Source organism: Tachypleus tridentatus, chromosome 2, assembly GCF_004210375.1.
Source record: "Tachypleus tridentatus isolate NWPU-2018 chromosome 2, ASM421037v1, whole genome shotgun sequence".
NCBI lineage: Eukaryota > Metazoa > Arthropoda > Merostomata > Xiphosura > Limulidae > Tachypleus > Tachypleus tridentatus.
The window spans coordinates 106,341,289-106,357,359 of NC_134826.1; the positions used below are offsets into that span (position 1 = coordinate 106,341,289).

Sequence of the window (16,071 nt, forward strand, 5' to 3'; positions counted from 1 at the left end):
TCGTAATAATCTCTCCAATTCACCGTTATCACCCACCTTCAGTAAATATTAAAATGTTACTGTCAATGATGGTGTCAAGCACCTTCAATACACATGATGCAAAATAACATCATAAATAACTACCCAGCATGTAATAAGAAATTTTCCATATAAAAAGAAAAATATTACCTTTACTCAAATATCTTCAGAAGTCTATTTACAAAATGAATGACGCATGAGATTTTGTGAAAACACCCTAAAAATTATTATTTTTCATAAATTTTATTACTTTCTCAAATAAACACTACAATTTCCAGATGGCAAATAATAGGAATGTGTATTTCAAATCTGATCTGCTTCCTATATTCATGATGAACAAATCTGCATTAATTTGCATCATACTACAGATAACTCTGCTGCTTTAACAGAAATTTACAAATATTTCTTCTTAGTCTTTATTTTAAACTGTATAACTTTGGTCTAACCAGAAAACAGCAAGTACACATCACACAAGTTCAATAACTCATTTTAAAATACAAATGCATATAAATTACCTTTATTTGGATTCACTAACCAAAATTTAGGAAGTATTAGTTTAATATTTATTTCAGTTAACATTTTAAGTTATACAGTTATATTTACCTACACTTCATTAAATACATTCTGCTTCAATCATGCAAACCCTTTACATGATCTTGAACAGATATTAAAAGATGTTTAATTGCACAAAAGTACAATCTTGAGTTAATAAATGAATCCAATACATAAAACTATCATTGTCTACCACACTGAAAAAGTGAAATACAAATACACTTGCACATTTATTTTTCAAAACTGGTACAAACTAAAAATATATACAAAGAGAGCTATTCTCCAAATCACTGGGACATAGCACACTCCATTTATTCTTACACTTCATGACCACACAGCCTAATTCTCTAAGGTACAGTTTGTGATAAATAATTTTAAGCTTGCACCATTCAAAAACTGAGCATTTGTAAACCACATTATTACAAGTTAACAGAAGTATCTTGTAAACAGCAACAAAAAAGATGATTAAAAGTTATTTTGTATAAGCATACTACTGAACTGAAGCATTAACTCAGGGTAGCTACATCACATCTCAATATAATGGTCTCTTAACTCTATTTCAAAATGACTTGCAATCACATCTTATTCACAACATTACATACACAAAAATATCATTACGCTAATATTAGTAGGAACAACAAATGCAACCAGAAAAGCTATTACAAAAGTATCAAAGTCCTGATCGATTACGTTTTTGTAAAATTCATAAGAAGATGATTTTTTTCACACACAAACACCACCAAGAATCTCATCTTCAGCATACAAATATCTAACTCTAAAAATCCTGACAAAGTACTGAAATTCCTTGCAAGCTGTGCATTACTTTTGTCTTTTAGATTTTCAAAAATATTAATTTTTATCTATGGTACACAAAATATTGGAAACTTGATTAATTTGAGGCATAAACATTCAACAAACCCTGAAATAAAGATTTCTTCATTGTTAACATGACAAAACGCATTTCTTCTTTGTAAGAGGTTACATAAAATAACAGTTCATTCAAACAGATTATTACAGGTGTAATGAAGATTTACACACATTCAAAAACAGATTAACGATATTATCTATAAAATCTATACTGGATTCAAAACTTAATGAGTTACAATACAGTTTGAGCTTTATACAAACGAAATGAAATAACCAACAAACATTCATGGTCAGTGTTCGTCAATGAGTGGTGTAGCATCACCTGCCGGTGTGGACTCCACCACAGGACTTCCAGATCCATATGGACCTGCTCCAGGAGTTCTGGGGGTCAGTGCTCTGGATCCCTTGTGATCTTGTTCTTGCCTTTTTCTGGCCCATTGTTCTGCCATTTTTTTCCAGTCTGCAGCAGAAAGGTTGGCTCTAGAAAAATAAAAACAAACACTTTAATTTTTCTTTGAACAACTTGTAAATAAAATGTCAGTACACGTAAAGTCAAAAGGATACATAGATTTAATGGTTTAGAATACACTTACTTGGGAGTTGCTCTGTGTGATGGGGTCTGACCTGGATGATGAGGTGTCCAGTTTGACTGAGGTGTTTGAGGGTATCGAGGAGTTGTGGCAGGAATAGAATGAGCTGGTGTGGTAATACCATGATACGAAGGTGTCATCATGGGGGTAGCTATAGGCTGTGAGGGAGTGTATGGCTATAACACAGAACAAAAAACATTTCAGATTGTGAAAAAAGTGGATTAAAATAACAGCAGAAGAATTAACACATTAAAATTTCCCCAAAGAATAGTTTGGAAATGATAAACAAAAATCTAGACAAACTGTAGCGTTTTGATACTTTACGAGATTGACAAACAGAAACCTAAACAAACTTTAGCACTTTGATACTTTACAACAATGGAAAACAGAAACTTAAGAGAGACTGTAGTGCTTTGATAATTTACAACAATGACAAGCAGAAAACTGGTTAGACTGCCATTTCTTGATAGTTTTCAAGGACCTAGATAGACTATCATGTGTTGGTACTTTTCAACAGTGGCATACAGAGACCTAGATAGACTGTCATGTCTTGATACTTTAAGAACATTTAAAATCAGAAATGTTGTTTCAATATACATAACAGAACTGCAAATGATAAATCACATTTATAATCTGTTTACTTTGTGCTTATGATTAAAAAGTAAAAAAATCATCTAAAAGTCAACCAGCAATTAGTACTGTAAAGAAATTGTTTGAAGCAAAAACTTGTAGTTGCAGAAGAGAATCTTTTGTTATGTAACATGCACACCAGAGGATTCTAAAGAAGGCTTGTTATACACAATCTTCTAAATCAACAAAGCTTAATGATTACTCTACCTGATAGCCATAACCACCACTAAAACTAGCCCCATAGTTTGAAGTTCCAGAGGGAAATGATGGGGTTTGTCCAGCAACCTGTGACAGGGTGTTAAATAGGGAGTTGGGCAAGTTGGCAGCAGCTCGTTGAATAGCTTGTGGATCCACATCTACATGAAAACAAGTAAATCCTTTTAATTCCATTAAGAGACAAAATTCATTCTTGTTACTCACCTGTCAATAGTTGAAAAAAGTCAAACATTACACAAGAACTCAATCAATTTCACATATTTTTCCACAACCAAGCTGATAAGAGTGAAAGCAGCTAGTGAACTACACCAACTGCCAATTGTTTGACTACTGTAATCAAAGTTACAGTTTAAACAATCATTTTGCAATGTATATAAGGCTAATAATGTAGAGGATGAACTTATAGCAATGGAACACGAATCACAGATCCTCACAGTATATGTTAGGCCATCAACTGGCACAAATTATATAGTGAAGTACATATTTTTAACTTACACAAATGTTTTTGATCATTATTAATTAAGACTAAACTTAAAGGGACATAGTGTAATTACCAAAACACTGCTACTCACTTGCAAGATTAATGCTTGGGGTGGCCCCTATGTAGGATGAGTGGCCCATAGGTGTGCGAGCAGACAACATAGTTCCTGGAGTGCCAGGGATAGGGTCTCTAAAGTGCTCTTTGAACCATTTGAATAGAGAGTTTACAGAGTGGAAGACCTGTTGCCGATAGCGAAAGCCATCAGGATTTACAGTAACATATTCATGACGAGCCTACACACAGAGCAGAGTTGAAAAAGTAAATCAGAAACTATGTATTCATTTACTTAGCCAGAAAAAAAAAAACAACAAATTTGTTTCCTTCAAGGTAATTTTTTATATCTAAGTTTACTACTATTAACAAGACACAAAAGTGTTAACTTCTTTAAGTAACTGCATTAGGTGAGTAATGAAGATGGCTGATGAAACAAAACATTTTACTGACAAGGTTCAAACATTCTGGAAAACACTAAGTTCCATCTTCAACAAAATATGAAAATCACAATAAAAAAAAATGAATATTACCTGAAATATAATATCATAATCATTAGTTCATTTATTAATTAATGAAAAATGTTTAGCTACTATGAGTAAATATCCTTATTACAGAGTTCAAGGTCTGAAGATCCTGTTGTAATGATACAGAAATCATTAAATGAACTACTGTGACTCATGGTTTCAGTATGTGAATGAATTTACAGATGTCTTGACTTTAGTGGATGGTTGGCTCTGTTAGACACTCCTAAATACTCACAGACTCTAGTTTTTAAGTGGCATTATGTTTGGCCAATTATACATGATATAACAGTCTAAGAGTTTGGTTTCCCCATCATTCGAACCTTGTAAATAAACAGTTTAGTGTTTTATCAACCATCTTCATTATTAGACTTCAGTTTTACCATCATGAATCAACTGCATCAGTTATTGGAAATTAGAGCAAAAATGTCTAACTTAACTACAGATTATTTGCTATTAAATAAAAACAATTATAACAGAAGGTTTTCCTTTTTTATTTAAACAAATTATTTTAGACTGTTACACTGTCTATATTTCTTATGTAACTGCAAGAATAAGACATCTTAAAACTTCCCTAAAATTAAGAATTTTAACACTTAGAGATCCTGAAAAAATAAATTTCTATAAAGAAAAGTGATAAAAAACTGAATAACAAAAAATCTAAGATTAGATTAATGGTTTGATACTCTTACTCGACAGCATTTACCCACAGTATTGCTTTAAGTACATTACTTTTGCTCAGCAGTCCGTAACACTCAATATATTGTTGTTTATTTATTCACAGTACTGGTCAGGTATATTTACACTACCTTAACTCTAGGGAGGTAAGACAGAAGGAATTTTCCAGGATAAGCTTTGGAAGCAGAAATTAGGTAGTGGATCTTTGAAGGATTTTTCTTCTTCTCTTCAGCAAGCAGCTTCTCCATCATTTCACGTTTACCACCATCAGCTTCTCTGTAATACCTGAAGTTGATTAGGTCTCGAGCAAAGCTGGCCATTGGTTGAATGTGACGGGCAATTATTTCATCTAGATCTTCAAATTCCTGGAAATGAGACATGAATATGCAAGTTCTTTAACTCTAAAAAGCCCAGATGCATTGATTCAAAGCACCTGTGATAGGGATTGTTCTTGTTTTTTTTGTGTGCAAAATAAAAAAATAGATGAAATAGCTTTAAATTTCAAAATTACTTTGTAAAGCTTGAGTAGATTATGCAAGTAAAATATATTACCAGTCCTCTTGCTAAAAGTAGGTTAAAGTGTGTATGAAAGTTTAAAGAGTTAAATTCAAAATATAAACTATTTTATCATTAACGTAAACAAGTAAGTGTGGCATCAAAATATAGTAATCAAAACGAGTTTTAATAACAGTTAGGTTCTCAATGACATTTTATATAAACAAGAAATATTTTTTTTAAATCCTCAATCTCACCTAATGTGAGAATTGTAGCATTTGCTCTCGAAGTCTTATCCCTTCTCTAATTTATTTATCACTCCTCACTTAAATATGGTAATTAATGTAAATTGCTCATTATAATATTGATATTAGTAATGCAAAGTCATTCTTATAGCTTTCACTTTTATATGTTTACAAAGTCATACTAGAAAATTACATTCACCTGCCATGCTCACCAGTACATCTTCTATTTTACATATTGCTACTAGTTCTTTCTAATGATATATAGAGGTATACTGCATCATTTATAACCAACAGAAAGGTGATGTTATAATCTATGAAATGATGTATTACCATGTTGTTTTCAGTACTTTATTTTCAGTTCAGAAAGTTTCTCTTGCAATGTACAGATTGACAAGTTTAAGGAATTATTTAAAGGCTTTTATGCTATAGTTAGTATGGCAATTCAATTATGATAGTTACAGTTAAAGGACATTGTTTGTTTGGAAGTGTTATTAGTTGCACAACATTAGTTACAAAAAATTCAGTGCAATAGTACCATCAGTATAAAAAGCAGGCTTAAATTTCATTTAATTAACAACCAACAGCAAAAACAGTATTATGTTTATTGTTTTCATATGTATTATTACTACTATAACTGAATGATAAATAATAGAAACTTATTAGGTTAGATAAATATAAGATAATGAAAAAAGATTCTTTAAGAAATATGCTTCCAAGCAGCTTGTTTTATATAATTCAATACAGTAACACGAGTTGCATGGTTGCTATGTCATTTACAACAATAATGGAAAATAGAATAAAGTATATGTAGATGTACACTGTCACAAGCTTTAAGTTATTTAAAATAAACAACTGTGGTTTTCTTTTACAATCTGAAGTCATTCTTGAACAAAAAAGGGTAATTCAGAAGTATTTCCTAAGTTTTAGTGCTTATAAGGTTTGACCAATCAACCAACCCCAAATATAATTGCTATTGTAGAGAAAATAACATCAAATAAAGTTTTTAAAAAAGTCTGATATTTATTAAGGAGTTTTTAGAAATTATGCAAAAGAAATTTAAATTTTCACATGAAACATGTTTAATATGAATATTAAATTACTTTTGACTCATCCCAGTCAATGGTAACTATATATTAATGGCCAAATTTTAGTAAAAATATTTAATTAATGCTTACTAAAATTTTTAAAGATGTATTTGATATTACGATGAAAATACTTTACATGTTGGACAGTCAACATTTCAAAAGAGATATGTACAAAAAAAACAAAACTTAAGAAATCATAAAATATATTTTGATATTGTGCATACAAAACCCTTGTAATGCTTACTGTATTAAAAGTTATAGTATGAAAACATAAAACACAATTAAAGTTATAGTAAGAAAACTGATCATTACTTTGTGGTTACAAGATTGGTCACATAGACCAATCCCACATGGAAAATTGTTTTTTATACAATTAAAGTAAAAATTCTCACCTTTTATTCATCTTCCTACATTACTGTAAAACTTTCCTGTAAAGTTTTTACATCTTAAAATTGTAAATGTAATCTGTTTTTATTTGACAAACATTGCATGCCAACATTTTTCTTTATCATGTTAAAAAAAAAGAATTTTTCTATTATACTGTTATAACATATTGATTCAAATGAAATATACTCTTCAAAAAAAGAAACGCAAAAGGCAAAATTTGAGACAAATTGTTAACAAGTTCATCTCGGGTAGTTCTGTATGACGTGTGAAACTTTTCACATTCACTGCTGAACATCCAAAGTCTGCAAAGGCGAAGTCCACGCTCACTAGTTGAAGTTTAACGTCACTCAACGTCAATAACGAGTATGCCCCCCCGTGAGCATCAATAACTGCTTGGCATCTCCTGCCCATGGAAGCGATGAGATGACGAATCACATCCTGTGGAATGGCTGTCCACTCAGCCTGCAAAGCTGCTGCAAGCTGAGGTAGAGTCTGCAGTTGAGGTTGTCGCCAAATCAGACGTCGGTCCAACTCGTCCCAAAGATGTTCGATGGGGTTTAAATCTGGTGATCTGGAGGGCCAGGGAAGAACGTTGATGTTGTGGTGTCTCAAGAAAACAGTGGTGAGTCAGGCTGTGTGAGGACGGGCGTTGTCATGTTGAAAAATGTAGTAGACGTTCACCATGATGGGTTGCACATGGGGCCTAAGAATCTCGTTGATGGTTGCGTATGGTCTGATTGTAAATCCTACGCAGCCCTGGTATGGTTGAGGCAGTAGACGTTGCAGTGGTGGTCCTATCCCGAAGGTGACGTAATCTGATGTAGCGATCTTGTGCGGGCGTGGTCACACGAGGTCTGTCAGATCGTGGACGGTCACGAGTTGATCCATGTTGTTGGTGACGATTCCATAGCCTTGTGATGGTGCTTGGGTACACATTCACAGCTCTGGCAACATCTGATCGAGATTCGCCTGCTTCCAAGCGACCAATGGCGTTGTTGCGTTGTGCTTCAGTCAGTCTTGGCGTAACTGTATTGCGTGTCGGTGGCTTAACACTGAGCTATGGAAACCGAGAACCTGTCACTTTTATAGGGGATTTTGCACATGTTCCACTTGCAGAACATGCAGATCTCTCAAACAAATTTATTGGACACGAATGCGTTTTGGTGAAAAATCCGATGTTTTCCTCCGTTTTCAAAGTGCACAACTTTTATTGTCATTTTGGTCTGACAATCAGTGCCTTAACACATGTAACATCACATACTTTGAGCTTGTAACGTTATTACATATATTTCTCTTTAAAATAACAAAAATATCCCTTTCGAGTTTCTTTTTTTAAAGGGTATATTAAATAAATAAAATTAGAACTGTAATTATGATGGAAGCTGTTTGCAAAAATCTTTCATTCTAACAATATATCACCAAGCTAAGCTCACTTTATTACTTTCTCTACATGAATCCTCACTGAACTGAAAGCCTCAACTCTTTCACCACAGATTTGAACACAAGGACCAATCTTGTAACCATTTTGTGTTTTTTATAGTTTTCAAACTATAACTTTTAATACAGTAAGCATTACAAGGGTTTTGTATACAAAATATCAAAAAATAGTTTAAGATTTCTTAAGTAGTGTTTTTCTCATACATTTCTCTTTTGAAATGTTGATTATCCCAACATGCAAAGTATTTTGATTTCACATATGACAGTGTTATAACCTTCAGACAATTATCAAACAGTTGCAAAGAAAACTTTATAATTTATATCGGTTATTTTCACCATTGAATCTCTGTACGTGTTTGGTTAATTTGACTGATCTTGTAATCACTATAAAAAAATTAGAAAATAAATATAAATTTAGCTTTTATGTTCTAGAATGTCTACAAATTATAACATAAAAAACAAATACTTATTGTAAATAGCTCAAATATCGAACCATTATATATCTATACAGATATTTATCACACTGACCTTTCAGCCATTGCTGGTTAACTTGGTAGAAAGTACAATGATGCAGTACATGTACACTCATAGTACAATATCCAAGAATATAAAACTCACCTACACACAGTGACTTATCTTGGCTGGGTTTAAGTAGACTAGTATTTTGTAAAATACAGTCACATTTCAGTTATAATACAGTATGTACATACGAGGGCTGTTCAAAAAATACGCGGACTGACGTCATAAAACAAAATGTACTTTATTTAGAAGTTACAGGTCTGGGACCCCTTCAAAGTACTCTCCTCCCCAACGCACACACTTATCCCAACAGTGTTTCCACTTGTTGAAACAGTCCTAGTATGCTTCTTTTGTAATGTCCTCCAGCTCCTTCGTCGCATTTGCCTTAATCTCGGGAATCGTCTCAAATCTTCTTCCTTTCAAGGGTCTTTTGAGTTTGGGGAACAAGAAAAAATTGCAAGGAGCAAGGTCAGGTGAGTAGGGGTGGGTGGGGAAGAACAGTGATCGAGTGTTTGGCCAAAAAACTCACGAATTCTGAGACACAAGTTTCGCAGCAACGTGGTGCATCTTCAATTTTTCTGTCAAAATCTCGTAGCAAGATCCAACTGATATCCCACACTCTTCAGCAAGCTCCCTGACAGTCAGACATCGATTTGCCCGCACCAGGGTGTTGATTTTGTCTACGTGTGAGTCGTCAGTTGACGTGGAAGGACGTCCAGGACGCTCATCATCTTCAATGGACTGTCGACCATCCTTAAAACATTCATGCCACTTGAAACATGCCGTACGATTCATAGCAACATCACCGTAAGCCGTGTTAAGCATAGCAAAAGTTTCAGTCGCAGATTTTCCAAGTTTAACACAAAATTTCACAGCAAGTCGTTGCTCCTTCAGGTCATTCATTCTGAAATCCGCCAAACGAAAAAATCGCACTTCACTTAAAACCGTGTAGCTAATACACAAATAAAGATATCTGCATTCGGGAAATGGCGTCGTAATCAGCTGATCTGTGCGAACCTAGCGACACCAAGCGGAATCCCCTGGAACCAACTGGAGCCGCGCAATTCAAACAGTCCGCATATTTTTTTTTTAACAGACCTCGTACATTATTACAGTTTACAAACAAGTTCTTAAACTTTTCTTAAAACATAGAAAAATAAATAAAGAAATATAGCAAACAATTATCTCTTCTAGTTATGAACTTTGTATGCATTTGCTGCTTGCCATAGGTTTCTAAGCCTTATCACATTTTGCACAAGAAGAATGTGAAACAAAATTATTTTGTTTTTATACATAAACTCTAAAATAGCTAAAAAAAATCATAAATTACTATATAGGTATCATAGAATTCCATTATACTTTATCAAGCTACAGTCAAGTAGGTTGCATTTTGGTTGGTCTTTAAAAAGTATGAAATTTCAAGCATACTAAATACTCACCTTATCAGCTTGAAGTCCAGCATAAAAAGAAAGTTCTCAAAAGGGAGTATTTAATAAAAAAGCCACTAGGGGGTATTCTGGGATTTTGGTTGGTTATTCACACGTCATAGACAGAAGTAGGTTTTTTATAAGAAAGTGTTTCAAAAAACAGAAAGAGGTGGTCATGGCCACAGTGTTTAGGTCAGTAAATATAGTGATATCTCAGCAAAAAGACAAGACAGGAGATTCTTATTCTATATTATAGCTTGTCATATATGGGTAATTTGAATTCCTAATTCATAAGAAACTACAGACTGTATTTGGACACCACAAACAGGTAACCTGGATCAATGCTGCATTTAACATTCCACATAAAAACACAAAAAAAAATTGGTATTTAGTTTTTATTATTTACTTTTAAGTTAAAAAACAATTAATGTATAATATTAAAATCTGAATGTAAAATTTGATACCAAACTTACTGACATATATTAATATGATAGCAGTTCAATAAAATTTTGAATGTGAGTCAACAAACAAACCTGTATCAATAAAGTACAACAGGAATAGTGGTATAAAACATCCTATTCACAAAATTTCTTTTGCTTCAGCTAGAACTATAGATATATATGAATATCCTTATTTAACTTTCTGCTTCTCCAAACACTCCAATATAAAAAACAAGCTATACTCACTTCTCCATTTATTCTGAGAGCTTGACCTAAACTAAATGCATTCTCTTTGCCTTCCTCCATAACATCTATGTGTTGGTTAATGCCATCAGTAACTTTCCAGGTCACAGTTAGGTGGTCAGCTCCCTAACACATCAGAAATACGAAAATAATTAAATTATACAATCAACTCACTAAGAATCTTAATTGTACAATAAAAGAAATTGAATATTCCAGATTCAATACAAGACCATTACAGTATTTTATTATTATAGTTAAAATGCTCGCTTTCTTTCTCCAAGAGTATGTTAATGAAGGAAGAGCCACCATCTATAAGTTCCTTCCTTTGCCAGTTAACTTCCTTTTTTCATTCTAAGACTCTTTTTCAAGTATAAATGTTTTTTTAGCATAAAACTTCTGACAAGCAAAAGATACATAGATTTTCTATGGTATAAAACTGCCGATAAAGTGAAAAAGCCAAGATCTCTAACATAAAATCTCCATTGAGAAAAGCATTGGTTGTGGACAAAAGTCCTCATCAACACTGTATTTGGCAGACATGTATAAAGTGGACAATATATTATTAATAACTCTTCTTCACTTCCACTTGCAAGATCTTATTAACAAAACTTTCAATGAGAAGAGAGCTAAAGATCTTTACTGATATAAAACTTATATATATCTTATAAAACGTAAAAATATAAGATTTTTATGGACACAAAACTTCTAGTGTAAAGAGGCTGCATAAATTTTTTTATTTTTATGAAATTTCCATTAAAAACAGTGTGCATAAGATATCTGGTGATAAACTTCCAATGAAGCAAGGGTGTACAAGATCATATAAAAAATATTTATTTAAAAATAAAGGTAACTACTGTATTCAAATTTTATGACAAGAAAACCACTTTTAGAAAATAAAGTTAAAGATCGTTCCATGGGGTAATAAAAGAAACTTTACCATAAATAACAAGCGTAAAATGTTTTTAAGATTTTGTCATCATCTGTAGTAAAGCTTATTTTATTATCCCATCAAACCACTTCTACACTTCATTAAATACTGTATTACTTCATTTTCTTTTCATATATACATAGCATTTACATAAATAGCAGTAGTGTAAAAATAATAAATACTCCAATACGCCCTGTTAATAACTAAAAAATATAGCTTCTCTTAGACCTTATATATATATTACACAAAGCGAATTGAGGGTTACATGCATTAGCTGTTCCTAATTTAGCAGTTTCACTCTTTCAGACCAGAGAAAAGGTAACTAGTCATTACTACCCACCACCACCAACTCTTGAGCTACTCTTTTACCAATAAATAGTGGGACAGCTGAAAAGGGCAAATATGTTTGGTGGGATGTGGAATAGCACTGACAACCCTCACTCTGTGAATTAAGTGTCCTAACCATCTGGCCATGCTGGGTGCAAGTTCAATCTAGAAACAGAAAACTAAATAACTTACTTTACTGCTAGGCCTGATAATAACCTCTCCTTGTTCCATCTGTGCCAAGAGACTTTCAGCTTCCTTGTAGCTGATGTTATGGAAGGACGGGTGAACTATCACACGCTTGATGTATGCTATAAAATATAACCAAGAGCATGGTAACTGGCAAAGATAGCCCAGTAGTATACATTATCCAAGGTATAAACTAAAATGTCTGCTCATCTTATCATTCCTATGACAACTAATGTACATAAATCTATCAAATGTTACATTAAAGATCTTTTATCTCATTACGTCTACAACAACTAACAGTTTTATTAACAATAATGTATATCTACTCATCCAATCATGCCTACAACAACTAATATAATTACTTTTATTTATCAACATTTATGTTTAACCCTCTCACTATGGGTAGGTTCAATTAACCCTTCCATAATGAGATGGATAGTATCCACTCAGCTCATAACTGCAAAGGTATCCAGGAAAGTAATTATACTATAATTTCAGATAATGTATGCATATGTCAAAAAAATTTTGTAGGGTATTTGTAAGTGTTACAAGGCTTTTATATATAAATACAGGGTGTTTGGAAAGTCATTATGCACTTGTATATTTATTAACAGACAAAACTGCACAGTGACTTTCCAAACACCCTGTATAAGGTTTTTCAATCAAGTATAAATATTTTCTTGTAAAATACTTTATTTCACAATGTTGACTATCCAACATGCAGAGTAATTTTCATTTTAGGATTAAAAATACTTATGTATAAAAACTTTTCAAATTTCACATGTGAAATCTTTATAAAACTGCCGATGATTATTAAATGTTTTTTAAAAAAATCTTTATATTTTATCTGTTATTTTCACAAATGAATTTGAATTTATATGTGTTCTATAGATCTGAACGATCTTGTAACCACCATACATCATTAGGAAATAAATATAAATTATGCTTTTTTCTTTCTAAAATGACTACAGATTATACCTCAAAAACACAAGTTTTTAATCTAAACAGCTTAAATGTCATAACATTATACACATGTACATATATATATTTATTACTTTTATTATATTGACCTTTCAGCTACTGTTGGGTAACTTGGTTGAAGTTACAATGATATGGTATGCAAGCACTTATGCTATCAAATCCAATAATACAAAACTTTCAACATTGTTTATAATTGTCATTCATATTTACCTCCTGTATTCTATACTGAAACATGTCTGTTAATAAATATACAAGTGCACAGTGACTTTCCAAACACCCTGTATTTACAAATAAGTTTTTAAACTAATTCTTCTTAAAACATAAAACAATAAATAAAGCACTAAAGCAAACAATTATCTCTTCCAGTTATAATCTTTGTACTCGGTTGCTGCTTGTCATAGGTTGTTAAGCATTAAAAAGTTTTGCATGTGGAGGATATGAAATGAAATAATTCTTTTTAGGTTTTACATATACATTTGAATAACAACAACAACAAAAATTACAAATTACTTCAGAGATATCAAAAAATTTCATTATAATTTATCTAGTTTAGTAGCTGAACTATTTGAGTCTCAAAGAAATTTGAAACAGACTAATGACAATTAATCAGCATGAAGGTTTGTCTCAAAAGAAAGATGCTGCCAATATATTTGACAATGGCTGAAAAAAACAACACTTGTTGGACATTTTGAGCTATCGATTGATCATTCACATTATATATAGAATTAAGTGTATATAAGGGACTGTGCCCAAAAATCGAAGGAGGTGAGTGGGGTCATCGTGTTTGATTCACTACATTACTGATTTCTTGGCACACAGAAAAGGCAGGTGGTTTTTATTTTATATTACAGCTTTAAATATTTGTAATTTGAGTTCCTAGGTTGTACAAAATAATAGACTGTATTTAGCCATCACAAACAGTGCTTCATTTAACATACCATGTCAAAATATCAACATTTAGATATTTTTTAAATATTTACTTTTAAATTAAAATATTAAATAATATATAATATGAATATTTTAAATGTGAGCCAACAAACTCAATGATAGTCTTTGATCAATGAACCATTTAATATTGAATTTCTATTTACTATTTCTACTACAAATTCATTATTTATTGTAGTTATTTGTAATCAGGTTCTGAATAGTTCAAGTGAAAGGTAGTTTTCATGTTGTACCTGTGAGCACAAACGTGGGTATACTCTGGGAAATAATTTTATAATATCTTCTGTGGGTTACATGCATAACATGACATCTTTAACTTTTCACTTATAATTTATTTTTCATGTTTTATTTTTCCTTTCCTATCTTTGACCACATATTATTCATCTTGCCCAACATCAACAAGTGCCCACAGGCAATATAATGGTTTCATCAGCAGAGGTACTTTAACCCCTGGCAAAAGTTTCTGTTTTTACTCAGTACTGTAAGAATTGCAGCAAGACAAAATTAGGATTATATTTTAAAACTTGTTAAAACTTTCAAATGAGTTTAAAAAAAAACAACTAAATTATTGTGAGGATGAACTTCCAAGAATATTAAAGAGTAGACTGGCACACTTATTAACAAATAATGCACACCAGTTTTAAAGTTTAAAATCAACTTTTTTATATTGGTTATGAACATATACTTCAAATAAGTCAAGGGTGGTTCAAAATTTGCATTTCTAGCATAGAAGGTGGCTTAGTGTGTTTTGAGTCTATACATACAAGTACACTGCAGATGGAGTATTATTCAAGTAACAGAAACTGAAATTTAAGTTTTTTAACCACTCATGCATCCTGCAACAACGAAAATAAAGTTTTAAACATTTTTAAGAAGTTTCTTTTGAAAAATAGGATTTAAATTGAAATAATACAAAATTAATCATAATGTCCACAATAATGTTAATTTCATTAAAATGCATTGATAGTAAAGTTAGTTAAATTTTGAATGTAATTCAGTAAAACCTCATGATATGCACAGAAAGGGGTTTAAAAAGTTAGCAGTAGTCAAAGGATTAAGTAGAAACAGATGTAAACTATTATGAAGCTTATCTGTTTAGGAAAAGCAAATGTAGTTTCCAGCATAGGTGTAATTTACAGAAAGAACATGTCCAACTCACTTTTAGAAGTATGGTAAATTATTCCTCCCACAAGAAAATGTTATTTTTTGGCTTAACTATTTTCTTTTCAGTTATTTTTATGTAAAACCAGTTTTTTCTGACAAATGAAGTTACATTAAGACCACACTGGAAATTTGAGTAAAAGTGCACCTGGCTCAACCTTCGTGTAGCCTGAATGATGTGTTTAAAACACAGAAAGATAGTTGGCCACTGGCAGCTAAGAAAGAAAAGCAAGAATTTCCAACAGTGAGCTAAATGTAAGTTTTATTACAGCAGTAAAGTTAGATAAACTATGCTCATGATTTCATTGCAGTTAATCTTAAGTAATATCTGCATGAACAAGGCGATCTAACTGTAGAATGCGATTGTCAGTACTGTTAACATAAATTAATAAATTAAGAACATTTTTAAAATAATGATTAAAAAATTCACTGTAAGAGCTGTATTAATTTCTGAAAAGAAAAGTTTGTATTCTCAGGTTTATTTCTTAAGACAATACCATCATCTAGCTTTAGTTTTGTTCTTGTGTTAGTTATGAGTTTGTTGTGCAACACAGCAATTAAAACTTGTTTACAGTCATGAAGTAAATACAAATTTTTGAGCAGCAGAGCATTAACCTTATGACAGTAGTTATCATCATGTTGTTACAGTATAAAGTTT

At 31.9% G+C, this 16,071-nt stretch overlaps 1 protein-coding gene across 5 annotated transcripts in view; it reads right to left on the reverse strand.

The window, feature by feature from the left end:
- Positions 1 to 248: 248 nt before the first annotated feature.
- Spt6 (transcription elongation factor Spt6) overlaps positions 249 to 16,071 on the reverse strand; it is a 106,638-nt gene continuing 90,815 nt past the window's right edge. For 4 of the 5 annotated variants that reach the window (XM_076490079.1, XM_076490082.1, XM_076490081.1 and 1 more), the window contains 7 exons: positions 12,333 to 12,448; positions 10,889 to 11,011; positions 4,739 to 4,972; positions 3,446 to 3,647; positions 2,865 to 3,013; positions 2,031 to 2,203; positions 249 to 1,917 (listed from right to left, as the gene is read on the reverse strand). In XM_076490079.1, the coding sequence (XP_076346194.1) occupies positions 1,728 to 1,917; positions 2,031 to 2,203; positions 2,865 to 3,013; positions 3,446 to 3,647; positions 4,739 to 4,972; positions 10,889 to 11,011; positions 12,333 to 12,448 (1,187 nt within the window). In that variant the 3' untranslated portion in view covers positions 249 to 1,727. The remainder of the gene's footprint in view (positions 1,918 to 2,030; positions 2,204 to 2,864; positions 3,014 to 3,445; positions 3,648 to 4,738; positions 4,973 to 10,888; positions 11,012 to 12,332; positions 12,449 to 16,071) is intronic. The other variant, XR_013025316.1, reaches the window with a different exon arrangement.